We start from the raw sequence: 17,665 nt of genomic DNA, 5'->3' as shown, positions 1-17,665 counted from the left end.
ATGATGGGTATCTGAGGGAGAGAGAGAGAGACAGAGAGAGAGAGAGAGACACAGAGAGAGAGAGAGAGAGAGAGGGAGACAGAGAGAGAGAGAGACAGATAGACAGAGAGAGAGAGAGAGGCAGGGAGAGAGAGACAGGGAGAGAGAGACAGAGAGAGAGAGAGAGACAGACAGACAGACAGAGAGAGACGGAGAGAGAGAGAGACAGAGAGAGAGACAGACAGAGAGAGAGAGAGAGAGAGACAGGGAGAGAGAGAGAGAGACACAGAGAGAGAGAGAGAGAGAGAGAGAGAGAGAAAGAGACAGAGAGAGCGAGAGAGACAGGGAGAGAGAGAGAGACACAGAGAGAGAGACAGACAGACAGAGAGACAGTGGGAGAGAGAGAGATACAGAGAGAGAGACAGAGAGAGAGACATAGAGACAGAGAGAGAGACAGAGAGAGAGAGAGAGAGAAAGACAGAGAGAGACTGAGAGGACACAGAGACAGAGCGAGAGAGACAGAGAGAGAAAGACAGAGAGAGAGACAGAGAGAGAGAAAGACAGAGAGAGACAGAGAGAGAGAAAGAGAGAGAGAGAGAGAGAGAGAGAGAGAGAAAGACAGAGATAGAGACAGAGAGTGAGAGAGAGGGAGAGAGACAGAGACAATATCTGACGCATGCGCAGAAGTGAGAGTTAGGACAAATATCACCGACTGTGCCCACCCCCCCCCAGTGCAATTCCCACTAACCCTTTTCTGCGCATGTGTCCAACACTACATTGCCCCCACTGAGCAGCCGAACGCACCTCCCCGCCCCCCCCAAGCCCTTGTAAAGTCCTGTCTCCTCAGTACAGATTCACACGAGGCATGTAGTGAAGTCCAGGTCACTCTGGATCTGCACCTTTATTTCACAGCTCTGGAATGCTGCAATTGCCTGAGACCTGCCCTTATAGACCTGTCTCTTGCAAGTGCACCCCTGGTGGTAAGGTATGCTGGTGGTTACAGGTCATATCTTATTACAGTCATGTATAGCATGTTGGGATACAGTCATATATAATAATGTAAGATACATGACATCACCCTCCCCCAAGGTCTTATTGTCTTTATAAGTTCAGTCTCTCAGGTGGTCTACGCTCTCGCGTGGAGCGTCTGAGTTGTGGTTCAGTTGTTTGCCTTGGTGTCTGTTTTTCTTTGGGTGTGGTTGCTGGTATCTCGCCTGGGCTGTCTGTTTCGATTGATGTGATTGTTGTTGACTCGCCTGGGCTGTCTGTTGGGATTGCCCTTTCCTCAGGTTGTTCCTTCTGTCTGTCCACCAGGTGTGGTGCTAGTTCCACATTGTAGTCTGCCTCTGGTTACGCAGTGCTGTTGGTAAATCTGCTTTTGACTTGGTCTACATGCCTCCGACAGGTTTTGCCATTGTCCATTTGTACTACCAGTAGCCTGTTTCCTTCCTTGCCCGTTACTGTCCCTGCAAGCCATTTGGGACCCCTGCCATAGTTTAGTACAAACACTTTGTCCCCTATCTCATTCCATCTCCCCCTCGAATTTCTGTCATGGTACTCAGTCAGCTTACGGCGCTTTGCCTCAACGATTTCGTGCATGTCTGGGAGGATTAATGAGAGCCTTGTTTTTAAGTGTCCTTTTCATCAACAGTTGCGCGGGGGGGGGATCCCAGTCAATGAGTGCGGACGAGATCTGTATGCCAACAGCAGTCGCGACAGGCGACCCTGCAGTGTGGGACCTTGGATTTTAAGAATGCCTTGTTTAATGATTTGCACTGCTCTTTCCGCCTGGCCATTGGAGGCTGGCTTGAATGGTGCCGTCTTGACGTGATTTATGCCGTGGTCAATTATAAAGTCTTGGAATTCTGCGCTGGTGAAGCACGGACCTTTGTCACTGACCAATATGTCAGGGGTTCCGTGCGTTGCAAACATGGTTGCGAGGCTCTGCACAGTGGTGGAGGTTGTGCTCGAGTTTAAAATGGTGCATTGAATCCACTTTAAAAATGCATCTACAACTACGAGGAACATTTTGCCCATGAATGGGCACGCGTAGTCTACGTGCACCCGCGACCACGGTTTGGTAGGCCAGGGCCAGGGGCTCAGTGGAGCCTCCCTGGCGGCAATGCTGAGTTGGGCACAAATGCTGCACTTCGGACGCAGAGCTCCAAGTCCGCATCAATACCAGGCCACTAGACGTGGGATCTGGCTGTGGCCTTCATGAGAACGATCCCCGGGTGCTCGCGGTGGAGCACCCGGACAAATGCCTCTCTGCCTCGCAGAGGCATGACTACCCGGCTGCCCCATATCAGGCAGTCTGCTTGTAGTGATAGCTCATGCATGTGCCTGTGAAAGGGTTTTAATTCCTCGGGGTAGGCATCGCGAGCCTCTGCCCAGTCACCGGTTCGGACACATCTTTTTACTAAGGATAACGTGGGGTCGCTGGCCGTCCAGGCTCTGATTTGGCGAGCCGTCATGGGCGAACCTGTGGACTCAAAGGCATTGATTGCCATGACTATCTCACAGTCCTGTTCGTCAGACCCTTCCGTGGTCGCCAGGGGTAGCCTGCTGAGCACGTCGGCACAGTTGTCTGTGCTTGGTCTGTGCCTTATGGTATAGTTGTAGGACGCCAGCATGAGTGCCCACCGTTGAATTCGCGCTGAGGCATTGGCGTTTATTGCCTTGCTCTCGGATAGGAGGGACGTGAGGGGCTTGTGGTCGGTTTCTAACGCGAACTTGGCCCCGAAAAGGTATTGGTGCATCTTTTTGACACCGTACACGCACGCGAGCGCCTCCTTCTCTACCATTCTGTACCCGCGCTCTGCCCGCGAAAGTGACCTGGAGGCATAAGCTATGGGTTGTAATTTGCCCGCACTATTGACATGTTGCAAAACGCACCCGACCCCATACGCTGACACATCGCATGTGAGAACTAGCTTTTTACCTGGGCAAAGAAAGTCAAAACACTGTTGGAACACAGAAGGTTGCGTGCCTTAGTGAAGGCGCGTTCCTGGGCGTCCCCCCAAAACCAATCGCACCCCTTCCTGAGTAGCACGTGGAGAGGCTCCAGCAGCGTGCTTAAGTTCTGCATAAAGTTCCCAAAGTAATTGAGTAGCCCGAGAAAGGCGCGCAGTTCTGAGACATTCTGGGGCCTGGGTGCCAGGCGAATTGCTTCGGTTTTGGACTCTGTTGGGCGGATTCCATCAGCAGCAATCCTTCTGCCCAAAAATTCAACCTCGGGTGCGAGAAACAGGCACTTGGATTTCTTGACTCGTAGGCCTACCTGATCCAACCACTTTAATACTTCCTCCAAATTACGGAGATGGGAGTTGGTGTCCCTGCCCGTGATAAGTATGTCGTCTTGAAATACAACCGTCCCCGGGATGGACTTGAGCAGACTCTCCATGTTGCGCTGGAATATGGCAGCTGCCGACCTGATGCCGAATGGGCATCGATTGTACATGAAAAGACCTCGATGTGTGTTGATGGTGGTGAGTAGCTTGGATTCCTCGGTCAATTCTTGCATCATATACGCAGATGTGAGGTCTAATTTTGAGAAAAGTTTACCTCCAGCCAATGTGGCAAATAAGTCCTCCGCTCTGGGCAGCGGGTACTAGTCCTGTAGGGAGACTCTGTTTATGGTGGATTTGTAGTCCCCACAGATTCGTACGGATCCATCAGGCTTCATGACTGGAACGATGGGACTTGCCCAGTCGCTAAATTCCACAGGTGATATAATGTGGTGTCGTGTGTGGTGTCGACCCTTGTGAGTTTTGGTCTGTCTCTTTTATGCGGCCACAGTTGTTCAAATTGTTGAGCGCCCATGAGAGATTGACTCGCTCCTGTCTCCAGCTCCATGTTGACAGATATCCCGTTGAGTAGGACCCTCATCATTATAGGAGGCATCCTGTCATAGGAGCAGCGGCCATTGATCGTGTTGACCCGCTGTACATCGGTGTCCCGGGTACTGTCCCCACCGTCTTCTGGTCCGCTTTCCGAACCATCCGATTCATATACCAGCCGAGCTGCCGTTTTTTTGCACATGCGGACCAAATGCCCTGTATCTTCACAGTTCCTGCAAACAGCCTGCTGAAATCGACATTCGCTTGACGAGTGCCCACCCCCACACCTCCAGCACAGACTGCTTGCAAAGAATGAGCTGCATCTGGCTGATCTCTCTTGAGCTTCTCTCAGTTTGTAGTTGATTGCTTGCATTGTGAGTTGATGAGGTGTGAACGGCCGCTCCTGTGGCCCTTGATGGCTTCTGTTGCCACTGCTTGCTGTCGAAAGCCTGTTCTGCCGGTTTTGTCTGTGTGTGGGGGTAGCAGCTTTTCTAATGCTGTGAACTCCTTGTTCCATTATTTCGTTCGTTGTCGTACCTGCATTGTAAATCAACCTCGTTTCTTCTTCCCCTACCAAGAATGTCTGTGCAACCAGTGCTGCTGCCTCTAAGGTCAGGTTCTTGGTCTCTATGAGCTTTCGGAATATGCCTGCGTGGCCTATTTCTTCAATGAAAAAGTCTCTCAGCATTTCTCTCCTCAGTTCATCGGGGAACTCACATAAACTAGCCAACCTCCGAAGTTCCGCCACGAAGTCGGGTATGCTCTGGCCCACACAGCGTCTGTAGTTGTAGAACCTGTGTCTGGCCATGTGTAGGCTGCTCGCTGGCTTCAGGTGGTCTCTTACCAGTGTGCTCAATTCTTCAAATGACTTGCTTGCTGGTTTCTCAGGTGCCAACAGATCCTTCATTAAAGCGTATGTTTTCAAGCCACAGCTGGTCAAGAGATGGGCTCTTCTCTTGTCTGCCGTATCGTCGCCTAACCAGTCTTTGGTTACAAAGCTTTGCTGAAGCCTTTCTATAAAGTCCTCCCAATTGTCTCCCGCATTGTACTTTTCATCTGATCCGTTGTTCGCCATTCTGTGGATTCTGTAATCCCGTAACCCGTCGCCACTGTAAAGTCCTGTCCGCTCAGTACAGATTCACACGAGGCATGTAGTGAAGTCAAGGTCACTCTGGACCTGCACCTTTTATTTCACAGCTCTGGAATGCTGCACTTGCCTGAGACCTGTGCTTATATACCTGTCTCTTGCAAGTGCACCCCCGGTGGTAAGGTATGCTGGTGGTTACAGGTCATATCTTATTACAGTCATGTATAGCATGTTGGGATACAGTTATATATAATAATGTAAGATACATGACAGCCCTCACAGCCCCGAGCCCCCCCACCCCCACCCAACAGCCCCGAGCCCCCCTCTTGGGGGGGGAGAGATAATTTGGCCGGGGGCAGGGGGGAGAGAGCTTGGGGAGGAGGGGGGAAGAGAGAGAGAGAGCCTGGGGGTGGGGGGAGTGACACAGGTGGGCGGGGGGGTTGTATCGGAGGGGAGAGAGGGAAGGCGGATGACATTCTTCCTTCCCCCTGGTGCGTGCAAGGTCGCTGCGTGTTACAAGGGACATGGTTGGAGTGGATGAAATCCTGATGTCACGACACTGTCACTACTCACTTCATACCCAATAAACTTGTTCACAATCTGCACACAATGCCCCATCTATGGCCGGGGGGTAAGTTTTTGCACTGGGGTAAGGGACTTCGGCTGGAACTTGCTGGTGTTTGGGGAGATCTATCCACTGTGGCTTCTGAAGTCAAATTGAATGGAATTACAAGTTGGAAAGCAAGTCAGAACTTGGGCTGGGCGGTTCCAGTTACACTTTCCAGAGAACTTCAGGGAATGCTGGAACTCCCTCCCGAGCAGCACTGTGGGAGAACCTTCACCACACGGACTGCAGCGGTTCAAGAAGGCGGCTTGACCTTCTCATGGGCAATTAGGGATGGGCAATAAATGCCGGCCTTGCCAGCGACGCCCACATCCCAGGAACACAGACAAAAAAAATTGCTTGCTGTACCTGCATGTTAACTTTCAGTGATTGGTGTACAAGGACACCCAGGTCCCTCTGAACACCAACATTTCCCAATCTCTCATCATTTAAAAAATACTCTGCTTTTCTATTTTTCCTATCAAAGTGGATCACTTCACATTTCTCCACATTATATTCCAGTTGCCATGTTCTTGCCCACTCACTTAGCCTGTCTATCCCCTTGAAGCCTCTTTGCATCCTCCTCACAACTGACATTGTATCTACCGAGCTTTGTATCATCAGCAAACTTGGATATATTACATTGGGTCCCCTCATCCAAATCATTGATATAAATTGCAGATCACGGCTGATCTTCAACTCCACTTTCCCACCCTGTCCCATGATTCCCCGGGAGTCCAAAAATCTATCAATCTCTACTTGAATATACTCAACGACTGAGTATCCATAGCCCTCCGTGGCCCTAAATGGCCAGACCCGGATCCTGAGACAGTGCCCACATGTATTTGAGAATCATTGTGCAACAAACACAGAGTTAGCCTGCAGGTACAGCAAGTAGTAAGGAAGGCAAATGGCCTGTTGGCCTTTATTGCAAGGGGGTTGGCGTACCAGAGTAAGGGGGCCCGTTCCCTAGTCCCCAGTGCCCAGCGCCCAGTCCCCCAATCCCCCAGTCCCCAATCCCCAAACCCCCAGTCCCCAAACCCCAAACCCCCAGTCCCCAATCCCCCAGTCCCCAATCCCCAATTCCCCAGTCCCCCAATCCCCCAGTCCCCAATCCTTCAGTCCCCAATCCCCCAATCCCCAGTCCCCCAGTCACTAATCCTCCAATACCCCAATCCCGAGTCCCCAATCCACGAGTCCCCAATCCCCAATCCCCCAAGTCCACAATCCCCCAATTCCCATTCCCGAATCCCCCAGTCCCCAATCCCCCAATCCTCGAGTCCCCAATGCCCCAATCCCCAATCCCCCAGTCACTAATCCTCCAATACCCCAATCCCGAGTCCCCAATCCACGAGTCCCCAATCCCCCAAGTCCACAATCCCCCAATTTCCATTCCCCAATCCCCCAGTCCCCAATCCCCTAGTCCCCAATTCCCCAGTCCCCAATGCCCCAATCCCCTGGTCCCCAATCCCACAGTCTCCTAGTCCCCAATCCCTCAGCCCCCAATCCCCCAGTCCCCAATCCCCCAATCCCCAATCCCCAGTCCCCAATCCCCAGTCCCCCAATCCCCAATCCCCAATCCCCCAATCCCCCAGTCCCGAATCCCCCAATCCCCAGTCCCCAATCCCCTAGTCCCCAATTCCCCAGTCCCCAATCCCCAATCCCATGTCCCCAATCCCCAGTCCCCCAGCCCCCAATCCCCTAGTCCCCCAGCCCCCAATCCCCCAGTCCCCAATCCCCCAATCCCCCAGCCCCCAATCCCCCAGTCCCCAATCCCCAATCCCATGTCCCCAATCCCCAGTCCCCAATCCCCCAGTCCCCAATCCCCAGTCCCCAATCCCCCAGTCCCCAATCCCCAGTCCCCAATCCCCCAGTCCCCAATCCCCAGTCCCCAATCCCCAGTCCCAAATCCCCAGTCCCCAATCCCCCAGTCCCCAGACCCCAAGTCCCCAATCCCCAATCCCATGTCCCCAATCCCCAAGTCCCCAATCCCCCAGTCGCCAATCCCCCAGTCCCCAAATCCCCCAATCCCCAATCCCCCAATCCCCAATCCCCCAGTCCCGAAGTCCCCCAATCCCCAAACACCCAGTCCCCAATCTCCCAGTCCCCAATCCCCCAGTCCTCAATTCCCAGTCCCCAATCCCAGTCCCAAATCCCCCAGTCCACCAATCCCGCAATACCCACTCCCCCAGTCCCCCAATCACAATCCCCCAGTCCACAATACCCAGTCCCCAATCCCCAATCCCCCAGTCCCCAATCCCCCAGTCCCCACTCCCCAAAATTCCCCAGTCCCCTGATCCCCAGTCCCCAATCCCCCAGTCCCCAATCCCCCAATCCCCAATCCCCCAATCCCCAAGTCCCCAATACCCAGTCCCCAATCACAAATCCCCCAGTCCCCAATCCCCCAATCCCCAAGTCCCCAATACCCAGTCCCCAATCACAAATCCCCCAGTCCACCAATCCCGCAATACCCACTCCCCCAGTCCCCCAATCACAATCCCCCAGTCCCCAATCCCCCAGTCCCCAATCCCCACTCCCCAATCCCCCAGTCCCCAATCCCCCAGTCTCCAAGTCCCCCAGTCCCCAAATCCCCCAGTCCCCAGTACCCCCGTCCCCAAATCCCCCAGTCCCCAATCCCCCAATCCACAATCCCTCAGTCACCAATTCCCAATCCCCCAATCCCCGAGTCCCCAATCACCAATCCCCCAGTCCCCCAAGTCACCAATTCCCATTCCCCAATGCCCCAATCCCCAATCCTCAATCCCCCAATCCCCAATTCCACAATCCCCAATACCCCAATCCCACAAACCCCAATCCCCCAGTCTCCAATCCCCTAAACCCCAATTCCCCAGTCCCCCAGTCCCCAATCCCCCAATCCCCAATCCCCCAGACCCCAATCCCCCAATCCCCAATTCCCCAGTCGCCAATCCCCAATCCCCCAATCCTTCAGTCCCCAATCCCCCAATCCCAAAGTCACTAATCCTCCAATCCCCCAATCCTGAGTCCCCAATCCACGAGTCCCCAATCCCCAATCCCCCAAGTCCACATTCCCCCAATTCCCATTCCCCAATGCCCCTATCCCCAATCCCCCAATCCTCGAGTCCCCAATGCCCCAATTCCCAATCACCCAATGCCCCCGTCCCCAATCTCCCAGTCCCCAATCCCGCAGTCCCCATTCTCCCAATCCCCCAGTCCCCAATCCCCCAGTCCCCAATCCCCAGTCCCCAATCCCCCAGTCCCCAATCCCCCAGTCCCCAATCCCCAATCACCCAATGCCCCAATTCCCAATCACCCAATGCCCCAGTCCCCAATCTCCCAGTCCCCAATCCCGCAGTTCCCATTCTCCCAATCCCCCAGTCCCCAATCCCCCAGTCCCCAATCCCCACTCCCCAATCACCCAGTCCCCAATCCCCCAGTCCCCAATCTCCCAGTCCCCAATCCCGCAGTCCCCATTCTCCCAATCCCCTAGTCCCCAATCCCCCAGTCCCCAATCCCCAGTCCCCAATCACCCAGTCCCCAATCCCCAATCCCCCAGTCCCCAATCACCCAATCCCCAATCCCCCAGTCCCCAATCCCCAGTCCTCAATCACCCAGTCCCCAATCCCCAGTCCCCAATCACCCAGTCCCCAATCCCCCAGTCCCAATACCCCAGTCCCCAATCCCCCAGTCCCCAATCCCCCAGTCCCCTTTCCCCAGTCCTCAATCCCCAGTCCCCAATCCCCCAGTCCCCAAGTCCCCCAGTCCCCAATCCCCCAGGAACCAAACACCCAGTCCCCAACCTCCCAGTCCCCAATCCCCCAATCCTCAGTCACCCAATCGCGAATCCCCCAGTCCTCAATACCCAGTCCCCAATCCCCAATCCCCTTGTCCCCAATTCCCCAGTCACCCAATCCCCCAGTCCACCAATCCCGCAATACCCACTCCCCAATCCCCAGTCCCCAATCCCCCAGTCCCCAATTCCCCGTCCCCAATCCCCAATCCCATGTCCCCAATCCCCCAGCCCCCAGTCCCCCAGCGCCCAATCCCCCAGTCCCCAATCCCCCAATCCCCAATCCCCCAGCCCCCAATTCCCCAGTCCCCAATCCCCCAGTCCCCCAGTCCCCAATCCCCCAGTCCCCAATCCCCAGTCCCCAATCCCCCAGTCCCCAAATCCCCAGTCCCCAATCCCCAATCCCCAATCCCATGTCCCCAATCCCCAGTCCCCAATCCCCAGTCCCCAATCCCCCAGTCCCCAATCCCCCAGTCCCCAGACCCCAATCCCCCAGTCCCCAAGTCCCCCAATCCCCAATCCCCCAGTCCCCAATCTCCCAGTCCCCAATCCCCCAATCCTCAGTCACCCAGTCCCCACTCCCCCAGTCCCCAATCCCCAATTCCCCAGTCCCCAAATCACCCGGTCACCAATCCCCCAATCACTAATCCTCCAATCCCCCAATCCCGAGTCCCCAATCCATGAGTCCCCAATCCCCAATCCCCCAAGTCCACAATCCCCCAATTCCCATTCCCCAATGCCCCAATGCCCCAATCCACAATCCCCCAATCATCGAGTCCCCAATGCCCCAATCCCCAATCACCCAATGCCCCAGTCCCCATTCTCCCAATCCCCTGGTCCCCAATCCCACAGCCCCCAATCCCCCAGTCCCCAATCCCCAATCCCCCAGTCCCCAATCCCCAAGTCCCCAAATCCCCAATCCCCCAGTCCCCAATCCCCCAATCCTCCAGTCCCCAATCCCCCAGTCCCCAAGTCCACAATCCCCAATCCCCCAGTCCCCAATCTCTCAGTCCCCAATCCACCCAATCCTCAGTCACCCAGTCGCAAATCCCCCAGTCCTCAATACCCAGTCCCCAATCCCCAATCCCCCAATCCCACAGTCCCCAATCCCCCAGTCCCCAATCCCAGTCCCAAATCCCCCAGTCCACCAATCCCGCAATACCCACTCCCCCAGTCCCCCAATCACAATCCCCCAGTCCCCAAATCCCCAAGTCCCCCAGTCCCAAATCCCCCAGTCCCGAATACCCAGTCCCCAATCCCCAAGTCCCAAATCCCCTAGTCCACAATACTCATTCCCCAATTCCCAATCCCCCAGTCCCCAAACCCCCAGTCCCCAATCCCCCAGTCCCCAATCACCAATACCCCACTCCCCAATCCCCCAGTCCCCAATCCCCTAGTCCCCAATACCCAGTCCCCAATCCTCAATCCCCAATCGCCCAATCCCCCAGTCTCCAATCCCCAATCCCACAATCCCCCAGTCCCCAATCCTCGAGTCCCCAATACCCCAAATCCCCCAATCCCCAATCCCCCAAACCCCAATTACCCAATCCCCAGTCCGCCAATCCCCCAATCCTTCAGTCCCCAATCCCCCAATCCCTCAGTTCCCAATCCCGCAATCCCCAAGTCCTCGAGTCCCCAAACCCCAAATCCCATTCCACAATCCCCAATGCCCTAATTCCCAATCCCCCAAGTCCCCAATCCCCCAATTCCCATTCCCCAATCCCCCAGTCCCCAATGCCCCAATCCCACAATTCCCCAATCCCCAATACCCCAGTCCCCAATTGCCCAATCCCCAATCCCACAAACCCTAATCCCCCAGTCCCCAATCCCCCAAACTCCAATTCCCCAATCACCCAATCCCCCAAATCCCCAATCCCCCAATCCCCAGCCCCCCAGTCCCCCAGTCCTCCAGTCCCCAATCCCCAATCCTCCAGTCCCCAATCCCCCAGTCCCCAATCCCCCAATCCCCAATTCCCCAGTCCCCCAATCACCCAGTCGCCAATCCCTAATCCGACGATCCTTCAGTCCCCAATCCCCCAGTCATTAATCCTTCAATCCCCCAATCCCGAGTCCCCAATCCATGAGTCCCCAATCCCCAATCCCCCAAGTCCACAATCCCCCAATTCCCATTCCCCAATGCCCCAATTCCCAATCCCCCAGTCCCCAATCGCCCAATCCTCGTGTCCCCAATGCCCCAATGCCCCAATCACCCAATGCCCAGCCCCCAATATCCCAATCTCCCAGTCCCCATTCTCCCAATCCCCTGGTCCCCAATCCCACAGCCCCCATCCTCCAGTCCCCAATCCCCAATCCCCCAGTCCCCAATCCCCCAGTCCCCAATCCCCAGTCCCCAATTCCCCAGTCCCCAATCCCCCAGTCCCCAATCCCCCAGTCCCCAATCCCCCAGTCCCCAATCCCCCAATCCCCAATCCCCAATCCCCCAGTCCCCAAACACCCAGTCCCCAATCTCCCAGTCCCCAATCCCCCAATCCTCAGTCACCCAGTCCCCGCTCCCCCAGTCCCCAATCCCCAATTCCCCAGTCCCCCAATCACCCAGTCACCAATCCCCTAATCCCCCAGTCACTAATCCTCCAATCCCCCAATCCCGAGTCCCCAATCCATAAGTCCCCAATCCCCAATCCCCCAAGTCCACAATCCCCCAAGTCCACAATCCCCCAATTCCAGTTCCCCAATGCCCCAATGCCCAAATCCCCAATCCCCCAATCCAGTCCCCAATGCCCCAATCCCCAATCACCCAATGCCCCAGTCCCCAATACCCCAATCTCCCAGTCCACAATCCCCATTCTCCCAATCCCCTGGTCCCCAATCCCACAGCCCCCAATCCCCCAGTCCCCAAGTCCCCAATCCCCCAGTCCCCAATCCCCAATCCCCCAGTCCCCAAGTCCCCAATCCCCCAATCCCCTAGTCCCCAATCCCCCAGTCCCCAAGTCCCCCAATCCCCAATCCCCCAGTCCCCAATCTCCCAGTCCCCAATCCACCCAATCCTCAGTCACCCAGTCGCAAATCCCCCAGTCCTCAATACCCAGTCCCCAATCCCCAATCCCCCAATCCCCCAGTCCCCAATCCCCCAGTCCCCAATCCCCCAGTCCACCAATCCCGCAATACCCACTCCCCCAGTCCCCCAATCACAATCCCCCAGTCCCAAATCCCCCATTCCCGAATACCCAGTCCCCAATCCCCAAGTCCCAAATCCCCTAGTCTACAATACTCAGTCCCCAATTCCCAATCCCCCAGTCCCCAATCCCCCAGTCCCCAATCCCCAATCCACCAGTCCTCAATCCCCCAGTCCCCAATCCCCAATCCCCCAGTCCCCAAAATTCCCCAGTCCCCAATTCCCCAGTCCCCAATCCCCCAGTCCCCAATCCCCAAGTCCCCCAGTCCCAAATCCCCTAGTCCCCAATACCCAGTCCCCAATCCCCAATCACCAATCCCCCAGTCCCCAATCCCCAGTCCCCAATCCCCAGTCGCAAATCACCCAGTCCACCAATCCCCACTCCCAGTCCCCCAATCACGATCCCCCAGTCCCCAAATCCCCAAGTCCCCCAGTCCCTAATCCCCCAGTCCCCAATCCCTCAGTCCTCAATCCCCAATCCCCCAGCCCCCAATTCCCAATCCCCCAGTCCCGAATCCCCCAATCCCCCAGTCCCCAATCCCCCAGTCCCCAAGTCCCCCAATCCCCAATCCCCCAGTGCTCAAGTCCCCCAATCCCCAATGCCCCAGTCTCCAATCCCCCAGTCCCCAAACACCCATTCCCCAATCCCCCAGTCCCAAATCCCCCAATCCCCAATCCCCCAGTCCCCAAGTCCCCCAATCCCCAATCCCCCAGTCCCCAATCCCCCAATCCCCAGTCCCAAATCCCCCAGTCCCCAATCCCCCAGTCCTCAATCCCCAATCCCCAATCCCCAAATCCCCAATCCCCCAGTCCCGAATCCCCCAATCCCCCAGTCCCCAATCCCCCAGTCCCCAAGTCCCCCAATCCCCAATCCCCCAGTCCTCAAGTCCCCCAATCCCCAATCCCCCAGTCCAAAATTCCCCAATCCCCCAGTCCCCAATCCCCCAATCCCCCAGTCCCCAATCCCCCAGTCCCCCAATCCCCCAGTCCCCAATCCCCCAATCCCCCAGTCCCCAATCCCCAATCTCGAGTCCCCCAATCCCTCAGTCCCCAATCCCCCAGTCCCCAATTCCCCCAATCCCCAATCCCCCAGTCCCCGATCCCCCAATCCCACAGTCCCCAATCCCCCAGTCCCCAAACACCCAGTCCCCAATCTCCCAGTCCCCAATCCACCCAATCCTCAGTCACCTAGTCGCAAATCCCCCAGACCTCAATACCCAGTCCCCAATCCCCAAGTCCCCAAATCCCCAATCCCCCAGTCCCCAATCCCCCAATCCCCCAGTCCCCAATCCCCCCAATCCCCCAGTCCCCAATCCCCCAATCCCCCAGTCCCCAATCCCCCAGTCCCCAATCCCCCAATCCCCCAGTCCCCCAATCCCCAATCCCCCAGTCCCCAATCCCCCAATCCCCTCGTCCCCAATCCATAGTCCCCAAGTCCCCCAATCCCCAATCCCCCAGTCCCCAATCTCCCAGTCCCCAATCCACCCAATCCTCAGTCACCCAGTCGCAAATCCCCCAGTCCTCAATACCCAGTCCCCAATCCCCAATCCCCCAATCCCCCAGTCCCCAATCCCCCAGTCCCCAATCCCAGTCCCAAATCCCCCAGTCCACCAATCCCGCAATACCCACTCCCCCAGTCCCCCAATCACAATCCCCCAGTCCCCAAATCCCTAAGTCCCCCAGTCCCAAATCCCCCAGTCCCGAATACCCAGTCCCCAATCCCCAAGTCCCAAATCCCCTAGTCCACAATACTCAGTCCCCAATTCCCAAACCCCAGTCCCCAATCCCCCAGTCCCCAATCCTCCAGTCCCCAATCCCCAATACCCAATCCCCAATCCTCCAGTCCCCAATCCCCCAGGCCCCAATCCCCCAATCCCCAATTCCCCAGTCCCCAATCCCCACTCCCCAAAATCCCCGAGTCCCCAAACCCCAATCCCCAAATCCCATTCCACAATCCCCAATGCCCTAATCCCCAATCCCCCAAGTCCCCAATCCCCCAAGTCCCATTCCCCAATCCCCCAGTCCCCAATGCCCCAAACCCACAATTCCCCAATCCCCAATACCCCAGTCCCCAATTGCCCAATCCCCAATCCCACAAACCCTAATTCCCCAGTCCCCAATCCCCCAAACTCCAATTCCCCAATCCCCCAAATCTCCAATCCCCCAATCCCCAGTCCCCCAGTCCCCAATCCCCCAGTCCCCCAATCCTCCAGTCCCCAATCCCCAATCCTCCAGTACCCAATCCCCCAGTCCCCAATCCCCCAATCCCCAATTCCCCAGTCCCCCAATCACCCAGTCGCCAATCCCCAATCCGACGATCCTTCAGTCCCCAATCCCCCAGTCATTAATCCTTCAATCCCCCAATCCCGAGTCCCCAATCCATGAGTCCCCAATCCCCAATCCCCCAAGTCCACAATCCCCCAATTCCCATTCCCCAATGCCCCAATTCCCAATCCCCCAGTCCCCAATCCTCGTGTCCCCAATGCCCCAATCACCCAAAGCCCAGCCCCCAATATCCCAATCTCCCAGTCCCCATTCTCCCAATCCCCTGGTCCCCAATCCCACAGCCCCCATCCCCCAGTCCCCAATCCCCAATCCCCCAGTCCCCCAGTCCCCAATCCCCAATCCCCCAGTCCCCAAAATTCCCCAGTTCCCAATTCCCCAGTCCCCAATCCCCCAGTCCCCAATCCCCAAGTCCCCCAGTCCCAAATCCCCTTGTCCCCAATACCCAGTCCCCAATCCCCAATCACCAATCCCCCAGTCCCCAATCCCCAGTCCCCAATCCCCAGTCGCAAATCACCCAGTCCACCAATCTCGCAATCCCCACTCCCAGTCCCCCAATCACAATCCCCCAGTCCCCAAATCCCCAAGTCCCCCAGTCCCAAATCCCCCAGTCCCCAATCCCCCAGTCCTCAATCCCCAATCCCCCAGTCCCCAAATCCCCCAATCCCCAATCCCCCAGTCCCGAATCCCCCAATCCCCCAGTCCCCCAATCCGCCAGTCCTCAAGTCCCCCAATCCCCAATCCCCCAGTCTCCAATCCCCCAGTCCCCAAACACCCATTCCCCAATCCCCCAGTCCCAAATCCCCCAATCCCCCAGTCCCCAATCCCCCAGTCCCCAAGTCCCCCAATCCCCAATCCCCCAGTCCCCAATCCCCCAATCCCCAGTCCCAAATCCCCCAGTCCCCAATCCCCCAGTCCTCAATCCCCAATCTCCCAGTCCCCAAATCCCCCAATCCCCCAGTCCCCAAATCCCCCAATCCTAAATCCCCCAGTCCCGAATCCCCCAATCCCCCAGTCCCCAATCCCCCAGTCCCCAAGTGCCCCAATCCCCCAGTCCTCAAGTCCCCCAATCCCCAATCCCCCAGTCCCCAATCCCCCAGTCCCCAAACATCCAGTCCCCAATCCCCCAGTCCCAAATCCCCCAATACCCCAGTCCCCAATCCCCCAGTCCCCAAGTCCCCCAATCCCCAATCCCCCAGTCCCCAATCTCCAATCCCGAATACCCCAATCCCTCAGTCCCCAATCCCCCAGTCCCCAATTCCCCCAATCCCCAATCCCCCAGTCCCCGATCCCCCAATCCCACAGTCCCCAATCCCCCAGTCCCAATCCCCCAGTCCCCAATCCCCCAGTCCCCGATCCCCCAATCCCCAAGTCCCCAATCCCCCAGTCCCCAATCCCGCAATCCCCCAGTCCCCAATCCCCCAGTCCCCAAGTCCCCAATCCCCCAGTCCCCAATCTCCCAGTCCCCAATCCACCCAATCCTCAGTCACCCAGTCGCAAATCCCCCAGTCCTCAATACCCAGTCCCCAATCCCCAATCCCCCAGTCCCCAATGCCCCAGTCCCCAATCCCAGTCCCAAATCCCCCAGTCCACCAATCCCGCAATACCCACTCCCCCAGTCCCCCAATCACAATCCCCCAGTCCCCAAATCCCCAAGTCCCCCAGTCCCAAATCCCCCAGTCCCGAATACCCAGTCCCCAATCCCCAAGTCCCAAATCCCCTAGTCCACAATACTCAGTCCCCAATTCCCAATCCCCCAGTCCCCAATCCCCCAGTCCCCAATACCCAATCCCCCAGTCCCCAATCCCCCAGGCCCCAATCCCCCAATCCCCAATTCCCCAGTCCCCCAGTCCCCACTCCCCAAAATTCCCCAGTCCCCTGATCCCCAGTCCCCAATCCCCCAGTCCCCAAGTCCCCTAGTCCCAAATCCCCTAGTCCCCAATACCCAGTCCCCAATCCCCAATCCTCAATCCCCAATCGCCCAATCCCCCAGTCTTCAATCCCCAATCCCACAATCCCCCAGTCCCCAATCCTCGAGTCCCCAATACCCCAAATCCCCCAATTCCCCAGTCCCCAATCCCCCAAACCTCAATTACCCAATCCCCAGTCCCCCAATCCCCCAATCCTTCAGTCCCCAATCCCCCAATCCCTCAGTTCCCAATCCCGCAATCCCCAAGTCCCCGAGTCCCCAATCCCCGAGTCCCCAAACCCCAATCCCCAAATCCCATTCCACAATCCCCAATGCCCTAATCCCCAATCCCCCAAGTCCCCAATCCCCCAATTTCCATTCCCCAATCCCCCAGTCCCCAATGCCCCAATCCCACAATTCCCCAATCCCCAATACCCCAGTCCCCAATTGCTCAATCCCCAATCCCACAAACCCTAATCCCCCAGTCCCCAATCCCCCAAACTCCAATTCCCCAATCACCCAATCCCCCAAATCTCCAATCCCCCAATCCCCAGTCCCCCAGTCCCCAATCCCCCAGTCCCCCAATCCTCCAGTCCCCAATCCCCAATCCTCCAGTCCCCAATCCCCCAGTCCCCAATCCCCCAATCCCCAATTCCCCAGTCCCCCAATCACCCAGTCGCCAATCCCCAATCCGACGATCCTTCAGTCCCCAATCCCCCAGTCATTAATCCTTCAATCCCCCAATCCCGAGTCCCCAATCCATGAGTCCCCAATCCCCAATCCCCCAAGTCCACAATCCCCCAATTCCCATTCCCCAATGCCCCAATTCCCAATCCCCCAGTCCCCAATCCTCGTGTCCCCAATGCCCCAATCACCCAATGCCCAGCCCCCAATATCCCAATCTCCCAGTCCCCATTCTCCCAATCCCCTGGTCCCCAATCCCACAGCCCCCATCCCCCAGTCCCCAATCCCCAATCCCCCAGTCCCCAATCCCCCAGTCCCCAATCCCCAGTCCCCAATCCCCCAGTCCCCAATCCCCCAGTCCCCAAACCCCAATCCCCC

At 57.0% G+C, this 17,665-nt stretch overlaps 2 protein-coding genes across 2 annotated transcripts in view; one reads left to right on the top strand and one right to left on the bottom strand.

Annotated features, from left to right (window-relative positions):
* LOC139275700 (NACHT, LRR and PYD domains-containing protein 12-like) overlaps positions 1-17,665 on the bottom strand; it is a 190,018-nt gene that overhangs the window by 135,573 nt on the left and 36,780 nt on the right. The window lies entirely within an intron of this gene.
* LOC139275885 (uncharacterized) lies at positions 5,526-17,619 on the top strand (the record flags this gene model as incomplete). Its single annotated transcript, XM_070893099.1, has 3 exons — positions 5,526-5,536; positions 15,413-15,487; positions 17,565-17,619. Coding segments are annotated over exons 1-3 (141 nt in total), but the record flags the coding sequence as incomplete, so codon positions are not given.

The sequence above is a fragment of the Pristiophorus japonicus genome, chromosome 11 (assembly GCF_044704955.1).
Source record: "Pristiophorus japonicus isolate sPriJap1 chromosome 11, sPriJap1.hap1, whole genome shotgun sequence".
Taxonomy (NCBI): Eukaryota; Metazoa; Chordata; class Chondrichthyes; family Pristiophoridae; genus Pristiophorus; species Pristiophorus japonicus.
The sequence above is the reverse complement of the archived record's forward strand: the minus strand, read 5'-3'. Positions and strand labels throughout refer to the sequence as shown.